Raw genomic sequence first — 21710 nt, forward strand, 5'->3', positions numbered from 1 at the left:
ATTCTCACTCCTCTGTTGTGCTCCTTTAAAGGGAGGCAGAATCTTGTAAGGGCTACACTGTTCAGAAATTATTTGATGCTGTGACAGCTTAGTTTTTCATTTTTTTCTTTTTTTACTGAAAGAAGGGTTACTGCAATGTAGTAAGATCTCTGCAGCAAGCAGGGGCTGCCTGGGACCTGTGTTCATGGGAAGCCTGCTAGAGAAGCTCAAAAAAGGGAAGGAAATGAGAATTTCTGCTTTAGCTCATCATCAAGAACCTAAAAAGGCAGTGCAGACCTGCCTGCACAGAGGCAGGCAGAGGCTTTATAAATCTGTAAAATGGCAATGCAAGGAAGCCATTTGGTGGCCTCCAAATGCAGCATCCCACCCAAGTTCAAAGTGTGGCTGTTAAAACATCACAAGCCAAAGAAGCAGCAGCCCCTGCAGCTCCTGAAACACAGGGTGCTTGGTTTCCTGATTGTTTGGGGCAGAGGGGTTGCCTCCCCTCTTCCCTCCTTCAGCTTCCTCAACTTATCAGATTCTTCAGAACAAGATTAAACTCCATGACCAACCCTCTGCTCCTGGTCTGAACCTCTCCCTGCCCTCCTGCTCCTCTCCCTGCCCTCCTGCTCCTCTCCCTGCCCTCCTGCTCCTCTCCCTGCCCTCCTGCTCCCCAGCCCTGCCTGCCCCAGGTGCCTCTCACCGAATTGTGCCAGCCAGGAGAGGATTGAAGGCATATAACCAGTCGTTCATGTCCTTGTCGTTGATGGCCTGCAGCAGGACCCCACGGTGCTTTGTGCACACTCCAAAGGTGTTGGGTGTCTGGAAGATGGAAAACAATTTAAAATACTGAAGTCTAAAAGCACAGAAGCTGATGCACAATTCCTCTCTCTGCCACGTTCCTAAACCCTACAAGGCCTAAGGGCTTTCTTTTAAGTTTCACTGCTCATGTCCAGAATATTATTAGTCATTGACTTCTACAAAATAATGTTTTAACTCACGAGTATGGACTTTGATGGAGCAGTAAAGTCCATTTGATTCCTTGCATTTGATTCCTTGCAGGATGTTTGTGTGTGTTGTTTTGTGGGGTTTTTCTTTAAATAAACAAAACACACAATGGCAGAACACCACACAAAGGAAGATGCAAAAACCAAATATGGGGTGATGGTACCAACACATCCCCTAAAAGCTGATCTGATGTGTAAGAGCAGTCAGGTTCAGTTTCTGGCTGTGTCCAAAACACAAGAAACCCTGAACAAACTGGGAACTCTGTGGGCAGAATCATCAGATCCCAGACATCCTCCCAGATGCATTTTGCTTGGACCAGAGATGACACACCTGATGTTATGGATCCACCACTGCCTGTAACGTTCCTGCTTTATGGGTAAACAAAGAACAGCTCTCAGACTGACCTTTACCATTGCCTGCTGATCCTCACTGTATTCCACCTGGGCTGTGGATAAGTTGATGATTCCTCTTTCTACAGGGTCTTTGTCACTGTTGTAAATAAAAACATAGGGACGGCGAACCACCACGAAGTGCTTGGCCCAGGAGGTGGAGAGAGGCTCCTTGAAGTGGAGGTATCCTTTCTTGGAGACCACAGAGCTGGAAAAAAAATCCCCACATATTAACAGGAGGAGATTTTTCCCTAAATTAGGCACCTACTGAGTATCCCTGTTAACTGCAAAACACTGTGTAAGACGCTTGGTCTTTAACACGCTTTGTCTGCAACAGTGTTCAGAAAAGTTCTGCTGTAACAAGCTGAACTGTGTCTTCAATAACTATGCAGAAGTCTGACAGAAAGAAGGACCCTACAGATCTCTAAGTGAACTTCAGCCACAGTTTGATGCTAACAAACATCATATTTAAGCCACTGGAAATCCTGTTCATTAAGAAAATGCTGAGAACGAAAGCTGCAGAGATCAAACATCAACACAACCTTCCCCAGCCCTGCCTCCACCACACAGGGCTCTGCAGCTCTGCTATCACCTGTTAATTTTCCCTCCTTAATGGGATATAGAACCTACAAACCTCAGAAAGCCCCTGTGACAGCTCTGGGGAAGCCACAACAACAAAAAACTTACCCTGGTCTGATTTCCTCAATATCAGGAACGAGGTTTAGGAACTCGTTCTTTCCAGCTCTGGCAAGATAGGAAGTTTCTACTGCAGGAATTATCTGGAACTGTTCCACCTCATGACAGGGACTGGAGGCACGAGAATTTGCTTCTGGTGTCCTTTACAAAAAAGTGGAGAAGGAAAAGTCAATCCCAACAAAGCAACTGAATGGACAATGGAATTTTAAAGTGCATCTACAGCCCAGCCTGTCTTCGGAGTTTCATCCTCCTAAGAGGAGGATTTTGGAAAGACATTGGGACCCTTTTGCATAACATCAAATAGCATTTTTCCTTAATATCTGTGGAATAAAACTTACAATAACTGCAAGTAAGCTGTTTTCCCACTACTTTTCCCCTGTTTCTCCTGCTAAACACAGTCACAACACAGGCACACATCTTTGATGTAAAATGTGCTTCATCAGCACTCCTCCCTCAGGGATGTTAAACTGAGAAGGTACAAATTACATGTCTTTCACTAAGTAGTTGTTCCAAATTCAATCAAAAATGTCTGCTACAGATACAGCTGAGAAAGATAAACAGAGAGCAGTGGTCAAACTGGTTTGTTTGGGTTGTTATTAGTAGATCTTCGTAACAGACCTCTGAAACAACTTGTGGATTCTGCTCACTGCAGATGCACTGGTCACTGGAATGACAAGCATCTGAGTGTTCCTCCAGCACAAAGGGAAAAAAACCACTTCAAAATGGGCAAAAATAACTGTGCAGAGGGTCTGGAGGAGTAAGGCAAGGGGGCTGTTGAGATAAGTATTTCAAAGTAGGGACAAGGAAGAAAAGAGGAGAAAAAAAGATCAGAAAACACAGCAAAGAGATTTATGAAGCACTGAAAAGTGATGTTTTCCTACTAATGCACCACACTTACTTCTGATCAATCGAGTTGCATCTGGAATCCACCAGAGAAGGGCAGGTAGATGAAGGGGTGAGGGTTGCACTGCTGAAACTGGACACGGACGGGTCCCGCCCGATGGGAGAAATATCCGACAGCTCCAGGGACAAACACAGGGACAAAGGGTCAAACAGAGCTGGGTTTGCAGCTGGGGCTCAGCCCTGGCTGAACACTCAGCTCAGACAACACAAAGGTATTTCCATCAGCCATTGCCCTACTCAGTAGTCAAATTTTTGCACACAACCATAAATAAATAAATAAAATACAATGGCACTTCTGCAGACAGAGCTTGTTATCATGTCCTGCACCTCTGAGTATTCACAGTCTGACTTCCTCAATGGAACATCACACTATGCAGTTTGCAACTTGGGGTTCCCTGGGCCTACAGGCAGAATTTTTAAGAGTCAATTTATCCTTTTACATTGGGAAAGTGTATGGAGGGAAAGACCAGTAAGAGCACTTCCAGTCTGCTGATCAACTGGAAGATGTCCTACAGTCCAAGTCCACACCATCTCCAACTCCTGCAATACTCTTTGGGACCTGATGCTGAATAGCCAAATACTTCCAACAGACTGAAAATAAAAATTAATGAAATGAATATAAAGTGGTTTATCTTTTCATAGTATCAGCAGATTCCACGACCCATAATGTGTTGTTATTGTACTACAAATACAGTGTATTGTCCTACATGACATATTTACCTTACAATCACTGATGCTGTTGTACACCTGGTTGAATTCCCGATTGAAAGTGTGAGTCAGGAGCTGCAGACACTACAGAGGGGGAAAAACAAATGAGAGACAGAAAGAGAATTTTACATTTAGATTTTCAGGGAAATCTGAATACAAGAGGCAGTTTGCCAAGACACGCTTGGGCAGCTCGTGAAACAATAAACAAATCCTAAACTGCTGTGAAAAATCCCAGAAGAAGAGGGAATAATCTCTTCCCTTGATAAAATTAGGAAGAAGAAGAGGGGAATAATCACTTCCCTTGATAAAATTAGGAAGCTTTACTTATAGAACTATTAATGAAGGGGGATGAGGTGAGTGAACAGCCACGGCACAAACCTATTGTGGTTTTGTGGTGTGAGTGGATGATTTCATCGGAGAACATACTCCAGTGCAACCCTCACAGTGCTGGGCATTCACTGTGCTACCTGAGAAGCTCACCATTGATCTTTAACCACCCCTGGCACCCCAGTTCTCCCCCAGGAGGCCCCTGCCCTGCCCCACCTTGGTGGCCAGCTCCTTCTCCCTGTCCACCAGGCTCTCGATGTCGGCCGAGTCGTAGCCGCTGCTCTCGCTGGGCGTCACGGCGCTCTCGAAGGTCGTGGTGGAGATCTGGGAGGAGATGCTGGTGGAGGTGCTGAGGGTCCCACTGCTCAGGCTGGGGGACAGTGAGTCACTCAGGGACTTGGGGATGCTGTCACCGAGCTTTTCACGGAGCAGAAGGAAGTGCCGGGTTTTCTCCACCTGGTGAGAGGAGAAATGGGTATGGTCTGCTCCAGGACGGGGCCTGTTTCACAGACACTCAGTTCTCAGGCATTCTTTTATATTCAGACCAGTGAACATTCTCCCAAGGGAAGGAGTTTACAATGGCACTGGAAATTGAATCTGCCTTTGTTGAATACACTGAGATTCTGAGCTGAAGGTCCCACTCAGCAGCCAGCCCACACTTTGTATCTTCTCTGTTGGGAGAATTCATTTAAATCTTGACTTTGATCTCTTTACTCACCTCATGCAGCAGTTCCAGTTTCTCCAGTTCCCACTGATGCTCCAGGATGAGGCTGTCACCCCTGGGCCTCCAACCAGCAAGGTTCTCTTCTCCCCTTACATATGCCACAGATGTATCCAGGACTTTCCTCCTCCTCCTCTGCATTCCTGAGCAGTAAAAACCAACATGAGACATGTTAAAGCCACAGCCAGAGGGATGTCACTAAGAAACAATCAGCAATCTGTGAAGAGCCAACAACTCTGCTGTTTGGCTGGGAATACACAAGGCAAGGATTTCATTCACTGCCATTACACATTCCAAAGATATCTGATTTAGTGCAGCTTTCTTACTTCATTCAGATATTTTCTATTGACCAAGATACAATGCAAACTGCTGGTCTGTTTAATTCAACACAAAGACTTCGATTGCCACATCTTAGAAGAAGAATACACTGATACTACATGAGCTACATTCCTTCCATCACCTTCAAAAGGCCAAGAGAAAACTCTCTTGCTGCCAAACCCATCTCCACTGTCAGTGATGGCAGTGTATCATGGTCCTAAGTCTCAGACTCTGGTACATGCCCAGTTTCCTGAGATACCCATGTCAGAGACGTCAAGTTCTCAGTGAATCCTCAGTGTAAAGTGATGGTAAACACAGACCTGAGTCTAAAGTAAAAGCCTGAATAAGTTTTTTTTATGGAGTAGCAATGTTCCCTTTCTCCTGTGAAACACAGGAACACCTTCCCATCAGGACAGAAGTGTTTACTCTGTTCTGCCCAGGAAATTTTCTGCAATATTTCATATTTATCACTTGAACACCCAGTGACTGCTTACCTGGACTGCCCGTGTCTGCCATCTTGCATAAACTTAGTTCATAGATCCCCGTGACTCGGTTGCTGTTCACAGGAAAGCAGAAGGAAACAAAAACACACTGTTATCTTCAGAAATAAAGTGCATCAGCTGTAGTTCAGTGGGCCCCAAAGTAGAAGTTTAAGAACAGTTGTTAGTTAGAACTAGATCTGAATTATAATGTTGCATAAAACAGCCAGGACAGACTTCAAGATCTCCAAAAATGGTATTTCCCCCATGTTCCCCCCCCACCCTGCACTGGACTTGGAGAGCAGGTGCTGGAGCAAATTCCAGGTCAGGATCAGGACCATCTATGTACAAGCTTGAAAAATGGAACTCTCTTCCCAACTGTCAGCCTGGAAAAGAGGTCAGTAAAGAGAGAAACCATCAGAGTTTCACTGAAACAAATGCAAGAAAGAACGTTCAAAACCAGGCTGGAGAACCCACAATCAGGTACAGTTTCAAGGAAGAAAGAAAGAAAAATAAGCTACATCCTCCCCATGCCCTCTAAGAGAAAAAGCACATATTGACATGAACTCTTGGTACCAAAACTGGGAACTGAACTCACGAGTCTGGGGACTTGGAGTAGCCGCTGCCGAAGAGGTTGCGCAGCGAGCGCGGCGGGGAGATCTTGGCGTCCCTGGAGTAGAACACCATGCACACGTCCTTGGTGATGACTGCAGGCTGGATGCAGTGGTCCAGCTAAGAGGAAAAGCAGCGCTGAGTGAGGGGCTGCAGACAACTGTGCCAAGCTACACTGCTGCCCTGGGAGTGGGACAGCTTTGGGAAGCTGGGTTTTTGGTGAAGAAAACTGTCAAATTCCTCGAACTGTCTCGTGGGTGAAATAATTGCACTACACAAAACAACAGCATCTTGCACACAAGGCAGTGTTTGTAACACCAGGAGTACTTCCACAGCAACTTTCACTGATCTCAGTGGATTTTCAGATACAAAGATGGACAAAAGGAGGCACAGAGATCACCAGTTTCACTTCACGTGTGCTGCCAGGCAGGAATACCTGGACATTAAGATGTTAACTGGGAATAAATTTTTCCACCCTGTTCTCAGAAAATGAGTAAACCCTTTGACTGGCTTCAGGACTGAAATCACTCAGCCCAGGCAGTGTTTATCTCGGGTACACACTGAGTCCTGTCTCAAATGGTTCTACTGAGCCACAAGCCAAAGGCAGGCACAGGGGTCTCACCTCCAGGTAAGCAGAGAGGGTCATATAGATCTTCTCTCCATATGGTGTCACTCGGTTGAGGAGGAGGGAGTTATGCAAGGAACTATCCCAAACTGCTTCGAACCGGTAGAAAGTCCTGGAAAGAAGTAAAAGCTCAATTGTAAAAGTTCCTCTGCATCCCTCTCACTGCTCAGTGTAAAGCACCTCTTCCCTGACACCATCCACTATGACTCTCAGTGACTGAGAGAACAAACACTTGAAGCAAAAACCTTCTCTTCTTTTCCAAGATTATTTACTTCTACCTGAAATAGTATTTTGCCTGTTATGAAAAAGACTCATCTGAAAGAGAAAAGAGGCAATGCAGAAGAGAACTAAAGCTGTCACAGCACTACAGGGAAGTCAGCACTAGAGAACAGTGTTTCTAAACAGACAGAATTCACCTCTATTGCTTCAGGTGTAATTCAGCCCAGCTGGGCCTTCAAACTGCATGGGAAGATCCTTTTTTATAACCAGCTGTCTTCCCATACCATATTTTAGGACTAACATATAGCAACAGAAGAGATCCTTCTAATACTTAGTCTTACAAAACCGGCAGCTTCTGACAGCAAATCAGGGTGACTGATAGATGGGTTCAGTCCTATATTCAAGTGATAAATATTTCTTTCTGTGCTCTAATGGCTTCAAGGAAAAACTTGCAGCTCTAACACAAACTTCTTACAGAAGTTTCCTCGGTTTGGTACATGGAGAGAAAGGAGCTGAAGGCTCCCAGGGCTCTACCCCAGCAATCAGGAAAGTTCTTCTGCTCAAGTAAGAAGTGAGAGAGCATCAGACACAGCACAGCTAAATCACCAGATCTAGAGGATCATTACACTCTCCTCTCTAGCAGGGGCTTAGGGAAATGAGCTTTCTCCTTTCTCACAGGCAGAGACTGATTTCAGGCAGGTCCCTTTGGAAAGAAGAGTTATACCCTTATCCAGGAGTTCAGCATGCCTTTCCACACTGGCAACACAAACAGAAGTTATTAATTCTCCATCACCTCTATAGTATTTCCCTCCCAAATCCCCTTGTTTTTGAGGTTTTTCATCCCATCGAGTCCAAACAATGTGGTACTAAAAGCAAGAAAAGTTGTGTCTCTAAGAAGCTTCTGTGCTAATGCCCAAGGCCAACTCAGAAAAATAGAAAATGCAACTAAAGACAAAGGACAAAAAGCAGGGTGGGGGTAGAAGAAATAACAAAACACAAAGCAAACCAAAAAGAAACATGAAACAACCTAAGAGCAGACATCAGAAACAGAGAGTTCTGACCTCAAATAGAGCTCCCGAGAATCCCCTTTTCCTGATACCAATTACACAATTCCAAGCTAGAGACACCATCAACTGTGCAGTCAAGTGAGAACACTGCTAAATACTGTTTGCATTTGAAGCAGCATACTTAGGAAATTACTTCTAAACATCTTGTTTCTGTTAAAAATGGTACAGAGCAACATATCCTAAAGGCCAAGTAATTGGTAACTTTAAAAACACTGTAAAGTAATAATCCTCACTTGAGTTATGTAAAGTAATAATCCTCACTTGAGTTAGATTAGGCAAACAGCACAGGCTGTCCTCTAACCCCTTACACATCTGTGTTGAATCCTTGTTTTAAGCTTTCATTGTGACTTAGTTAAGACAGCAATTTTTTAAACTTTAAGCAAGTTCCAGATCTACTGTGAGGGTGAGAAAGAAAGTAGTAAAACCTGGTTCTCCACACATGGGAAAACCAGTGTATGGAGCCCCTGCACCAGCTCTGCACCATTTGCCAAAAGTGATTTCTCATCCTGGGGAGAGAACACAGGGGAAAGTGTTCATCAGTGCAGAACTCCCACCACCACCTTCTGCAAAACCAGGGGCTTTGGACAGACACCAAGCTCAAGCCAAGTACAGCTCTGAGACAGTTTCTGTAGTGGGTTTTGTCCAGCCAGGAAGTTCCTTATCCACAGCCTTGCCTGTCCAAACCAGAATGTGCTCCAACAGTTACACAGGGAGACAAAGAGCAGAAGTGAGCAAACTCCTTTCAGCAGAACCAACAGCACAAGGAGTGAGAGGGAGCACAGAACAAGCAAAGCACAGAAAACAGGAGAAACAGGTTAAATGTGTAGTTAGAACTGACTCTTAAGTGGATTTTAGTATTAGTGAAAGGTGGTGAATTGAGAGCATTGAAGACAAAGAGGCAGAGCACAGAAAGCAGAGTGCAAACTGCCCCAGCCTGCACTGCCATCGTGCCTGGAATCCCGTGCCTGTGATCCCACCTGGAAAGGGAAACAGGAATCCAGTCTGAGCAGCTCCTCTGCCAGCTGGTAAATTAAGGAGCAGCAGCCACATGGTTAAATTTCAGATGCAAATCCAGCCCCAGAACAGAGGCTGAATGGCCCTCACATGGCAGCCCCTGCTTTTTGTTCAGTGCAATTCGGAGCTGGAATTTCAAGTAACCTCATCATTCAGTCCTTGGCTTGGTACTTCAAACACATTACAGAGTTTGAGACAGTGAGAAGTTCCAAATTTAGTTCTTTGATACAGAACAAAGGAAGAAAATAGCAAGGACTACAAATAGGGGCTATATTTGATGGCACATTTAGAGAATCAGGAAGACTGAATCAGGAAGGAATTTCTCTTGCATGTGAAGGAAAGTTCCCCTTCACAAGTCTCCCAGTGAACTGTACCTGAATAACCCCTGACACAAAGGAGGAGGAGGAGGAATACCAGTTCTGGAAGAGCTAAGAGGTGTGCTAATGGAATTCCATAAAAGCTAAGAGGGAGGTAGCAGCAATACAACCAGGACATAAAGCATTCTATTTTCAAGAATCTTTATGCACAAAGGAAGCAAACAGAAAATACCTAGGCATATCCTTATCAAGAAAGAGCCTGTAAAAACATAGAAAGAGCTTCAGTTAGTGCAGCCAAAAGCAGAACAGAAAAGCAACAGCTGAGAGGAACAGAACATGTGGACTTAAAAAACAAAACAAAGCAAAAAAACCCCCACAGGAAGCAGAAAACAGTCTGCAGACAATGAGCAAACAGAAGACATATCCCTCACCAGGGCCTCAATCCCACTCCACCGCTGCCATCCCACAACTTAAACCTTGGCATTTTGGGAAGAGATGGTCAACTCACACTCATCCTTTACCCAAGTGACCCATGTTATAGGGTCACTTGTACACTATGGAGTGTTATAGGGTTTAAGGGTCCTTGAGTGTTATAGGGTTAAAGGGTCCTTTACCCAAGTGACCCCATGTTATAGGGTCACTTGTACACTGTGGAGCTGTACAAGAATTTAGTGAATTGCTAGAGAACAGAAAGCACAGGGCTTTCCAACTGCAAAGCCAATAGTATCAGACTGGAAACCAGCAACAGTTTCCCAGTGTTCCAGTTACACTGATCCATTAATTCAGATACACTAAAATATCCACTTCACAGTGGGAGACAGAGGAACTGCTGAAGCCCCTGTCCCTGCCTGCCTTGACAGACACCAGGTGGCAGAGATATTCCACGGGCAGGAGCAGCATCCCAAATCCACCTTTAATGCTGCAGTGGTCCATCAAAGTCCAGGCCTCTAACGGAGAAGGAAGAAGCCATTTCAGTGCCTTGGAGGATCCCGACTCCAGCATCCAGCAGCTGCAGCAGAGATGGGCTCCAAACCCCCCTCCCCTCTGGAAACACTCATTCAGAGCTCCATTCCAGAGCTATTCCTGCTTTGCACAGCTGAGCAGAGCCAGGGAGCGGTCAAGTGACTGGGCTGATGTCAGAAGGGAGAGGCTGTGCCCAATCCCACACTCTGCCTTGCTGCCCTTTGTTGCAGACACTGAAGCAGAACAATGTGGAGTCTGAGCTTTACAGCAAATGCACCCTAATGAGGGACACACAGAGCCAGAAACCCCTGAGCCAGGGCCCTGCTGCTGCCCAGAGACTGCAGGGACAGGAGTCACTTCGTGATACATCCGTAGAAATCCACAAAATATGAATTTACAAAGCGTGGCTCTTGCTTCAATTGTCACATGCTTGTTCCAGGGAAGATATAGGTATGTCCACATCTATAAATATATCTCCCAAAATTGTCCTTGTACTTCAATGCTGTATTCTAGCACTAAACCTTTATGTTAGTTTAAAAGTTCTGGGTTAAATCCTGAGACTCCCTTAAGCTGTTCCTTTCCATCCTCTCTTTGTGTCCTTACACATGGAAAGTCATTCAGAAAGTAACCAACAAATCCTTCAGGTAGATCAACAGATTTCAGCAGCAGCAAGAAGTTATGGTGATGTTCATTCTCCATCTGCCTACCCTGTGCCCATGGAATTCTACATTTAATAATTAGCCACATTCCCAACTTCCCAAACACCCTACCAGTACCTCAGAGGTCAAATAAATTTCAGATTTATTCACTTTATTTCACTTTATTCACTTACCTGTTGGAGCTGTGAGAGGACTTCAGGTATTTTGCAGAGATAATATTCAAAGACAGAATGGCATCCACAGCAGCCTCATCTACCTCTGCTTTATTTCTTATACGCCCTGAAATGGGGAGGAGGAGGAATCAATTAAAACTCAACCTGCAACACAAAAGGAATTTGTTTTCCCAAATACCATTTCAGACCATGTGATTAACAAGAGGAAGCTGCAAAACTGGAGTTTTTCCTCAGGATCTTTTTCAAAATCCTCCTCTCACAGGCAACGCTCATAAAAATGACAGAATCTGACACAAAGAGAAATTGCCACTAACAGTTTTTCTTCCTTACAGAGCAAGATGCGACAAGAATTTACTCACCAACAACCAGCTCCCTCACATCTTTCCAGTGCAACTCACTGCCCTTCTCATGGATAATGGTGACTGTGATTCTCCGCTGGATTCCCTGGGAGAGTTCAAAACCAAAACACTGGTGAAGCATTCACACACACACACACACATTTGTTTTGCAAAACTAAAGCAAATAAGATCATTTAAACTAGTCTGGAACTGAACAAGCACCTCTGTGTTTCAGGGGCCTAAAATTAACCTCAAAGGAATGTTATATTCTCACATGTAACAGAAATTAATTAATTCCCCCTCCTCACTCCACAAAGGCAGAGGTTTTTTTTAACCTAAAATAGCCCTGAAATTGTTGTTGTGCTCTCAAAAATAGTGATGAGGACACTGGTAAATCCAGGACTAAGTCACTTTCTTCTTCCAAGGGAATTATTGGAATATGACCATTATTCCTAAGCTATTAGAACTGTTCCTATTATTTTAAGAACAAGAAGCAATGGAAGTCACAGGTAAACTCCATGAAAAGGAACTGAGCATTTGAGAGTGGAAAAAGCACAGCTTTAAAGAAAAAGCATAACTTTAAACCTAGAGACCATATTTAACTAGGATTATCTTTAGAATCTAGCTAAAGACAAACTGTTATGAAGGATTATAAGAGGCATTTAAAATGCACTGAGACATGGTCATTTTGTAGAGCAGAGTCACAGGCAGTGACACAGAGGGAATGGAAGCTGAGTCCATGTGACCCTTCTGTGCCCTTGGCAGAGATGCAGGAGAACACTGAGGGCACAAACCTGGTCCCAAAGGTTCCTGCTTTCTAAAAGGCTTTCATCTTTCCTGAGTGGGACTCACACTGATAAGCAAAAGGAACAGCAATATCCTGGGGGCCAAACAAGGCACCAGACTGAGCACAGACTGAGGGCTGCCTGACCCTGCGGCTCTCATGGCACAGCTGGCTGGGAAAGGAGGGCAGGAAAGATGCCAAACCCACTCAGCAGCATTCTGTCCCCTCCTCTGCAGAGATGCAATTAGCTGTTCCACAGCTTTCCTCAGTACCTGGTGGAGCAGGAAGGTCCCCTGACAGGGCAGGCCCCCGGTGTGATCCACAATGGCAGGGATGTACCTGTGGGAGACAGTGGAATCAACAGGAGGGAAGATGGACCAGCACAGCAACTTCTGCTGCCAACAGTTACCTCTCCATAGGATATCTGAAGACAAAGAGTGTTTCTTTCTACCTACTCTCAGACTACTTATGGCTCCTACTCTCAGACTCCTCAGGGCTCCTCACGGCACTACAGGATCAGTGAAATACAGAAATATTGTACATTGTACTTCCAGTACTTCTGGAAAACTCTGTGGAATAAAGAACCTAAAGACCTACCAGGGGAAAACCTTCTTTGTATCAGAGATGAACATAAAACAGGACCTGCTGGATGACTTCTGGAGCATAAAGTCTCTGGTGACCCAAAGGACTGAAACTCATGGCCCACACAAGGTAAGTTTTCCCAGTGCCTGTTCAGCTGGTGTGCATGGAGTTCTCAGTGGAAGGATCACTTCAAGTGTGAAGGAATGTCATTCTATCTCTCAAGTCCTTTCCAAAGGGATGAAAGGACGTTTTTCTGTGTCTTTCCTCCTTTCCAATGGGGACAACTAATGCCAGCAGTAGTTACATCCCATCACTACAAACCAGCCAGGACCCCACCCAAAGACAACTGCTAAAAATGAACCTGGTCTGAACAGAACAAAGGGGAAAAAAAACCCCCAAACTCCCATAAATCACTGCTCTTGAAACATAAAATATTAACACAGGACTTACTCCCCTGTTGGCTCCAGTTCACTGATCTCAAACCACACCAGGAGGTCGTATTTGCTCACACTCTGGCCCAAGCTGGGTTTGCTCATGGTGTTCAGCTTTGTAGCTGGCACTTCAAGGCAGAAAAAAGAGAAAAAAGGAAAAACAATAGTTTACAAAGACTGAACAAGTAAATCTTGCTGAGGGTTCATGGGAATGTGCCATTTCAGTGATCCTACATATTCTATGTACATATGCAGAGAAGAGATTTCTCCATGAAAATGATTGGGCTTGCAGCAATTGTTATTTCTCAGAGTGTTTTTTTTTTAAATCTAGGTTACTAGAATAAAACAAAAAAGGTTAAATAATGAAACAAAAGTGTATCCAAAGGGCTTGGAAAAATGCACAGCCTCTCTAGATACACGGAAAAGAAGATTCCTCAAATGTGCATCACAGTTTGTAGTTTAGAATTGCTTGGGTCTGTTCATCTGCAGCATTACTCACTCAAAAAGTATATTTCCCCTTCCCCATGTAAGAGGAAAAATATAGAACTTAAAACTTCAGTCTTCACTTCTTGATGCCACAAACTGCCAGACTCCTGCACCACTTGGATAAGATATTGTATATGTAAAAGGGCTGAACAAGACTTATTCCAGAGCCTTAATCCTGCCAAAGTATGTTTCTGAGCTCCTTATCTCTTGGTATTAGTGATTATTACTGGCCAGATCCCCTCTAATTCCTTTCATACAAACGTAGGGATAAACCATGTTAAAAAAGTAATGGGATAACTGAAATTCTGGAAATAACCTGATATTCCCTCTCACACACTCACATCACACCTTTTAGTTATCATTGCTTGACTTCTCTTATCTGTTCACTCATTACATGTTTGGATTTGGGAACATTTTAAAAAGCTCTGTTCCTGTGCAGTCTGACAGGGGTTTTTGTAACCCTGCAATTGATTTTCCATTTTTTCTCCTTTCACATGCTAACCTTGCTGTTTTTATTAAGCCGAGTAATCATTCTCCCTTCTGGCCTCTCAAGCCCCATTCTTCCCTTGCTCAGGTGTTCTTTAGGTCCTCCCACCTTCCCACCTCTGTGTATCCTTCAACATCCCCCAGGATTAAATTTCCCAAGCACTGGAAGGGCATAACAGTCCCCAGTTAAGAAAAGGTCCTTCCAGGTGTGCCTGTGGGGGTCTCTTAAATTCTGTGTATTTTCTGGGTAAAACAGCAGCTCCCTCAGAGGGACAGATTTTACAAGTATCAGTTATTCACAGCACAGCTCCATCCTGTGAGGCAGCAAGAGTGAGGCTCAGCATTTACTCTTCTCATCCATTACTCAGGGTAGTAACCCTGTTGTACCCATCGTTTCAGGAACTCATCACAACTGAACTCAGCCCTGCTGGCAGCAGGAGGAACATTCAACACCCAGGTCACCCCAGTTTATTGCTAAGCAGAGAAACTCAAAAGCACCAGAAGAGGAAAAACAACAGAAAGACACGTTTAACCAAACATGAAAGCTGGTTCTAGACATTCTCACAGACTTGCTCTGGCACAATTAATAGTCAGTATGCCATTTTTTGATTTTAATAAAACAGAACACAATGGAAGTGAGGAATAGCAGTGTTAGTGGTAGAAAAGGAAGATGAGCAAAAAGGAAAGCTGTATAGAACACAGCAGACTGTTTCCACTCCAGCTGGCTGTGTTTTCATTTGCATCTCTCATCACAGGATCACAAAACTATATGCAAAACACAGTAAAAATCAGAGGTCCAGGAAGTTTCAGGGAATAGATGCAGTGCCACAGAAAAATCTGTGACTCCCAGCACACTGGAGCCTATAGGCTGTCTATATGGTTCTGTCTAAAATGTCTACATGGTTCTCTCTAAAATAGCCCTAAACTTCAGCACAGCATCATCCTTCCATGACCACAACCATGGCAGCTTCTAGTCCTAAGAATACTACATGGTAAAGGAAAAAAAAAAGGAATTTTGAAGCACGCTTTGGAACTACTTCTACATCTACCAGAGATCAAGGTTGGCTACTAACCATCTCGTTTAGGAGCCCGCTCACTCTGACAACTGGGAACAGGCAGAAAGAGAAAAGGTGGCAGCTGGTCAGCTCCATCCTGGAAAGCAGCCACAGCAGAGGAGGCCAGAACGTTGGCATGCTCGGAGAGCGTGTTCAGCACATGCACGTTCACATAGCCAGACATTAGATACCTAATCAACTCAATTTTCCTCTCATGGTCTGCAGAGGGAATGGAACACACACACACAAAAAACAAACAAAAAAAAGGATGGTAGAAATATGCAGGTGAGAGAAACACAGAGAAGGAGGAAATTAAAAGGTGAAATGGGGGAAAAAAATTGCAACAGAGTTCAGAGTTCAGCATGCATCAATGCAGTTAGGCAAAGGAAACAAGGATCATTTCAACAACACTGACTCGCTACGTGACAGTGGGAGAGAGCAAAAGATGAAGTGGTTAATGAACAAGCAAATTTGCAGTCAGGTGCTCAGTAAGCACAGGAAGAGCCACAGCCAGATCTCATGGAATATGGTCAACACCTCAGCAATGGAATTCTACCCTTTAACAAACCCAGCAGCACTTCCTGCAGAGGAGGTTGCAGAGAAATAAAAACAAAACGCATAAAAAGGGAGAGAACCATCAAAGGCAGATTCAGTGCCCTTCCCAACACTCACTCCCTTACATTTCTTGGTGTCCTGGATACCTCAGGAATACACTACAACCTCCACTTTCAGGAGAAAGCAGACCTGTGATGGACAGAGAGCTGTTCTCACCTGGCTTTGACAGTGGCATGGGGGGAGGAAAGAATCTTCGGGAAGGCTGTGGAGGGCTACAGAGAAATGAAAAGAGTTATCAGTACAGAGGCAGCTAACATGAAAAATATGCTTTATTTAAACGTACACACCTGCATTTTTGTATATATACACTCATTTTTGTATATATACACTCATTTTTGTATATATACACTCATTTTTGTCTCTAAAAATATCCTCACAATTCTCTGAAGACAGGTAAATACCAAGAGCCAGGAAAAGAAGTGGGCTCAGCCCACTAACCCATGTCCTTTTTCTGTTTTAACTTCACCAATCCTAGATGTCAGTAAAAATAATAAATAAAAAAATTACAACCTCCAACAGCTCTACCTCCGTTCTGCACTGAAAAGTTCAAGAGGTAACAAGCATTTCCCAAAATAACTTTAGGAAAAGGAACAAGCCTTGGTTGGCATTTCCTCTAAAAATCAGCCTCTTCAACAGGCTCCCCCCTTAAGCTCTGAAGACAAGGATGAACAGGGGTCCTTTCCCTACCTCCAAAAATTCAAATGCTTGGCAACTTTGGCAGTAACATGTCAAAGGGTTGAGAACCTTTTGTTTTCCCCCAGTCTCATCCCTCCTTTTGTCATCCTACCATTATGCACGAGGCCGCTGGCCCTGAGGGAACAATGACCTTGGAGCACTGTGAAGGTTTTCCCAGAGCTCACAGATCATGGCTGAGGCTCCCAGTACAATATTCCACCACCAGGAATGGTGGTGGATGCAGATGGATTGGCAGAACAGTGAGATGGTAGAACAATTCCACCCATTACCACACTGGGTCTCTCTCACTCACTCTTACCTCCATCAGGAATTCTGCTTGTGAGGGTGTGGCTGTATAATTTCAGGAGCATGGAAAACTGCAGAGCTAACCTGAGCATGAGCCCAAACTGCCTTTGTGCCAGAACAGTGACCACTACCTGTTGAGGTCCTGTCCTTGCAGGTGGAGGGGATGCTGCTGGTAATGCCCAAAGACCTCAAAGACAATGGGCTTTGTTTTGATGTACTCCACGAACGATTCCGTCACTTCCACAGCGATCTGGGAGGCAAAGGAGGGAAGAAAAGGAGCCATTCAAAAAGGAAGTATTGCTCATAGCACTTAGTGTCCCTCACAATAAAAGCACCTGCATTCCTTTTTGATTTAGGCATTAATTCTACTCTCTGATGAAGGAGAAAATGAAAGCCCCAGCACAAGGCATTTCAAATGAGACAAGAGGAGGCTGCACGTAACCAAAGGATTACACAGTTCATAAAAATAGGTATATTCAGTTCATCTGAGATCATAGGCACTGCTATTCACACATATGGTTTATTTCCTGAACTCCAGACTGTTCTCATTGTACATCCTGGAAAGGAAGTAAAGATTTCAATGGCAGGAAGCAGAGGTGAAAATGAAGAGTTAAATCTGCCACATGGAATCATTCTGTATTTTGTTTTCCATCGGGGATTATATCCTCCACCTGATCACTCCTCTTTACTGCCTGCTCTAAATAACTCCCCTTGCCTTGAAGGAGAGACACACAACTGCACAGTCACCCCTCATGCAAAGCTTTACTCACATTCTGAACGTGGTAGAACCCCAGGGGAGTCCCTCGGCCGTTGTTTTTGAGGGGTTCTGTTGAGAAAGCTTCATCGTGTCGGTGCAGAAAGCTTTTTGGAAAAAAAAAAGAAAATCAAAAAAGTCAACAACCACAGAATGGTTTAATGAAGATTGCTGTGCTCCGAACCCAACACTGAAAGGAAACCTCAAAATCTTCCAATAAATTTATTTTGCTGGAACTTTACAGGGAGCTGAGTGATGGCCTAAAGCCAGGAATACCCTAGTCTTGTAGAACCACAGTTCCTGTACTTGTTTAATGTTTTTATTATTCCCATTTTTTACTCTCTTTCTTAAGAACAGAAACCAAAGAACACTTGCACTGTTGAGCTACTGATTTACTCAAGGCTCACGCAGCTTTCATTCCAATTGAGCTTAGGTACCATCTAATATTGAATTAAGCTTAAAATCTTAAGATATCTCTAAACTACTAATTTAAGAGTCCACTTTGATTCCTAATTCCTTTCTGCACAACTTTATTCCTTAACACCTGCTAACACAAAGCAGGGAGCAGGGATGCCAATAACTCACAAGGTGTTTTTCTCTGCTGTGAAAAGCTCTCCATCAGACCCTCCGCTGCCCACTGTTCATTGCTCTGTCAAACCACTAATTGCCTGATGTAAATAAGGACAAATTCTTACTTGAACTGGCAGAAAATGTCTGCATATTCAGGCAGGATGCCACTGGCCTGGAGCACTGTCACCCGGAAGGTGAACACGCTGCCCAGCTTCAGGTGGTCCCCAATCTCCTCAGTGAATCCTTCCAGAGTCATCTTCCCATCCAAAGTGGCCGACTTCAAGTCTTAGGGACACACAAACAACCCACATAAAATCATTTTTTTTTCTTTTTTTTTTCCTCCTCCTCTCTTTTCTTAAGTTATTCCTTCAGAAACAGTTTAGTCCTATCGCATTTTTTTTTTCTTTTGAACCCTAATAATTTACTGATAATCAAAAGATCCAAACACCTGAGCTGTGTTTTTCAGCACAGTTCTTCAAATGAGTAACTCCAGAATCTCTCACATGCAACCCACAGGTTTCACCTCTCCCCAACTATCATATTTACAAAGGACACTTGGACTCCCTTTCGGTCACTGACTCAAAGTGTCCCAGATTTCCCTTAACTTCTCCAAAACTACCACATATTTCTTGCTTACCCAGCTCATTCATTCTGTTGATCTCCTCTGGAGGAGTGGTAACCTCTGAATTCTGTCCTTGCCCTTCCACAATTCTTAATTCTTCCAGTGACAGCCCAGACCGAGTCATTGCAACTGAAGAAAAATCGCTCTGAAAAATTAAATGAATTGGCTTGTAACAAACTCCTGCAGTTTCTCCTTCTTCCCCCACAACACAGATTCTTTATTTAGAAGCACAAGCTACTACACTCAAAGAAACCAACTCAATTCTAAGACTTCTTACCTTATCAAAGTACTCATTGTCAAAGGAAATTTTAGCTGTGCCAGACTGTCGGATACCAGATCCATAATCTGGGGCTTCTTCATCAGCTAAAAAAATAGGGGGAAAAAAGATAAATAAGTCATGGGGAGCAGAGGGAAAACACCTCAGAGTCACTGAAATGGGAATTCTCATTACAATGGAAACCAGTCCAGGGAGCAAAAAAATGACAGGTTGGAGTCAGTGATGGAAAAAATCATGTCAGAAATCTACCCATCATCAACTCCAGCATGGGCAAACCACAAGACAAGTTATGAAGTTTCATTATGAATACACTTCAGAGAATTTTAAATGCAACCCAACTTTAGTACTCATTTTGATCATTTATTTACTCCTGGTTATGATGCTGAGGTAAACTAACCCCGATTTGAAGTGCCACCTCAACTCCTGCAGCCCTGAGCTCAGCAGTGACACCAGCAAAGCTCCCCCAGCACATGCTGGAAGTCTGAAAGGCAGATCTGTGCACACAGTCTGCCCATTTAACCTCCTCCTCTTCATGGAGAGCAACAACAACAGGGCCTGGTTAAATGCCAGGGATTTCTTCCACACTAAAGGCATGTTTGCAGGAGAAATCCCAAGATTCTGAATGTGTTCCAAAGCTTTGCTTAGGGACCAAATAATGCTGTGGTCCTTTTTCAAGAGATGTCCCCAGTTTGATTTCTATTAGCCATGGTGTATTCTATTTATTTGGATGGATAAATAAGGTATTTATTTGGAAATGTTCAGTCAATTCTAAGGAGACCAAACCAAACTAGAAATGAGTCTTTTGTGCACAATAAAACAGATTTTAAGTCACTTGCTTTAATCCCTGCCAGAGTGATTCTTATACATCTTCAGTGTGAGATTTCATTATAGGTTCCCATGGAGAGTGAAGCTTCCAGGGTTACCCTTCCTAAACAAGAAAGAATTGCTGGCAGTCGGCCACTGCTGGAAAGGACAAATTCTGGGAAGGATGTGTGCTCTGCCCAGCATGGGTAAGGCATGGCTGACCACCAGCTAAGCCCACCTCCCGCTGAACAAGTGTAAAATATCAGCAACTTCCTAGTGAGCTGCAGCTCATCTCCAGCACACATCCAAGGGCACTTACCATCCCAGATATCCACCTTCTCCTCTGGGAAGTTGGGAATTAAGCAGTGTGTTAAAGCAGTTCCTAAGTCTCAACACTTTTAGAGAGGCAATGAAGGGGAAAACTGCTGCTGGTTTCTGTTTATACCGTGCTGAAAACTGTCATTTCAGCAACTTCTTCACCTGCTCTTGTCAGACACTGGGGAAGCACATTTCAGAGAGTTATTTAAGAGGACAGTTGGAGCACAGCAAAAATTTGGTACATTTGACTTTGCTGCCAGTCACCACAACTATCAAACTGGCAGTACCCTTGTCCACTATTTACATGGGGTGCAGGAAAGAAGAATCTTTGGTTTATTTTTAGTTTTCAGACTCACTGAACCTGGTTAGCTCTTTCACTGTCCTAAAAAACAGTGTTGCAATAGTTGCCAGGTACAAACTTCAGTGGTCTACCCCATCCCTTCACAATGTGATCAGCAGCATTATTTCAACATTTATTTGAGCTTGGTCCATATGATGACATAACAAATGACGAGTGTTCTCCGCAACACGAAAATCCAGTTGGAGTACAGAAGGTTTGATTTGTTTGGCTGGTTTTTGAAGCTGCAGCAGTTCCCAGTGCCAGGAGCTGCCCCGGGGAGCTCCCAGAGTGTCTCACCTGCAATGGCCTGAACTGCCACGCGCAGGAACCCTCGGACCTCTCCCTTCTCACTCACAACAGCCACTCTGTGGATCAGGGGCACCGGGTACAGCAGGTTGCTCAGGTACACAAATGCTCTGGGAAGGGAGGAAGGAAAACACAACCAGCATTAGGCAATGATGCACAAAACCAGGCTCAGAGTTCAGTTGGCTACTGGGGCACTCAAATCTCCAGACACTCCACTCCATCTCTCAGACCTGCAGGAGGTCCTGGGTCCATCCTGCCCACACAGGGCCAAGGGCAGCCACAAAATGCTCTAAATTGAGCTCAAAATGCTCACTGAAGACACAGGGCTCACATGAATGAGCTACAAACATATGGAGGACACAATTCTAGATGATGGCTGTATGGAAGTAATTGGAGATGCACCACAGTTGTGAATGGAGCTGTTAACAAGATGGTAGAATCTACTAGAGAACTACTCATAAAGAATTGCATGTTGTATTATATATTATATGTACATATATGTATGAATATATATTATGTATTGTATTACATATGCACTGTATATTGTATTATATATTATACATACATATATGTATGAATATGTGTTATGTATTGTATTATATATGCATTGTATATTGTATTATATATTATATGTACATATATGTATGAACATGTATTATATATTCTATTATAAATATATATATATATACTGTATATTGTATAATAAAGAATTTTCCACCGAGGTAGTTTGAAGTGATAAATTAAAAGGGAATTGATCTACTCAAACAGCCTCAAATTTTTACTG

The 21710-nt window shown here is 43.8% G+C and overlaps 1 protein-coding gene across 8 annotated transcripts in view; it reads right to left on the minus strand.

Moving 5' to 3' along the window:
• Window positions 1-21710, minus strand: part of KIF1B (kinesin family member 1B) — an 86065-nt gene that overhangs the window by 4798 nt on the left and 59557 nt on the right. For all 8 annotated transcript variants that reach the window (XM_017825704.1, XM_017825700.1, XM_017825706.1 and 5 more), the window contains 21 exons: window positions 20918-21036; window positions 19159-19244; window positions 18897-19026; window positions 18385-18544; window positions 17706-17796; window positions 17067-17185; window positions 16111-16166; window positions 13332-13440; window positions 12572-12638; window positions 11537-11621; window positions 11178-11283; window positions 6763-6877; window positions 6127-6260; window positions 5544-5605; window positions 4729-4874; window positions 4227-4466; window positions 3696-3767; window positions 2971-3092; window positions 2064-2213; window positions 1392-1584; window positions 683-801 (listed from right to left, as the gene is read on the minus strand). In XM_017825704.1, the coding sequence (XP_017681193.1) occupies window positions 683-801; window positions 1392-1584; window positions 2064-2213; window positions 2971-3092; window positions 3696-3767; window positions 4227-4466; window positions 4729-4874; window positions 5544-5605; window positions 6127-6260; window positions 6763-6877; window positions 11178-11283; window positions 11537-11621; window positions 12572-12638; window positions 13332-13440; window positions 16111-16166; window positions 17067-17185; window positions 17706-17796; window positions 18385-18544; window positions 18897-19026; window positions 19159-19244; window positions 20918-21036 (2481 nt within the window). The remainder of the gene's footprint in view (window positions 1-682; window positions 802-1391; window positions 1585-2063; window positions 2214-2970; window positions 3093-3695; window positions 3768-4226; window positions 4467-4728; window positions 4875-5543; window positions 5606-6126; window positions 6261-6762; window positions 6878-11177; window positions 11284-11536; window positions 11622-12571; window positions 12639-13331; window positions 13441-16110; window positions 16167-17066; window positions 17186-17705; window positions 17797-18384; window positions 18545-18896; window positions 19027-19158; window positions 19245-20917; window positions 21037-21710) is intronic.

The sequence above is a fragment of the Lepidothrix coronata genome, unplaced genomic scaffold (genome assembly GCF_001604755.1).
Source record: "Lepidothrix coronata isolate B3197 unplaced genomic scaffold, Lepidothrix_coronata-1.0 Scaffold122, whole genome shotgun sequence".
Lineage (NCBI taxonomy): Eukaryota > Metazoa > Chordata > Aves > Passeriformes > Pipridae > Lepidothrix > Lepidothrix coronata.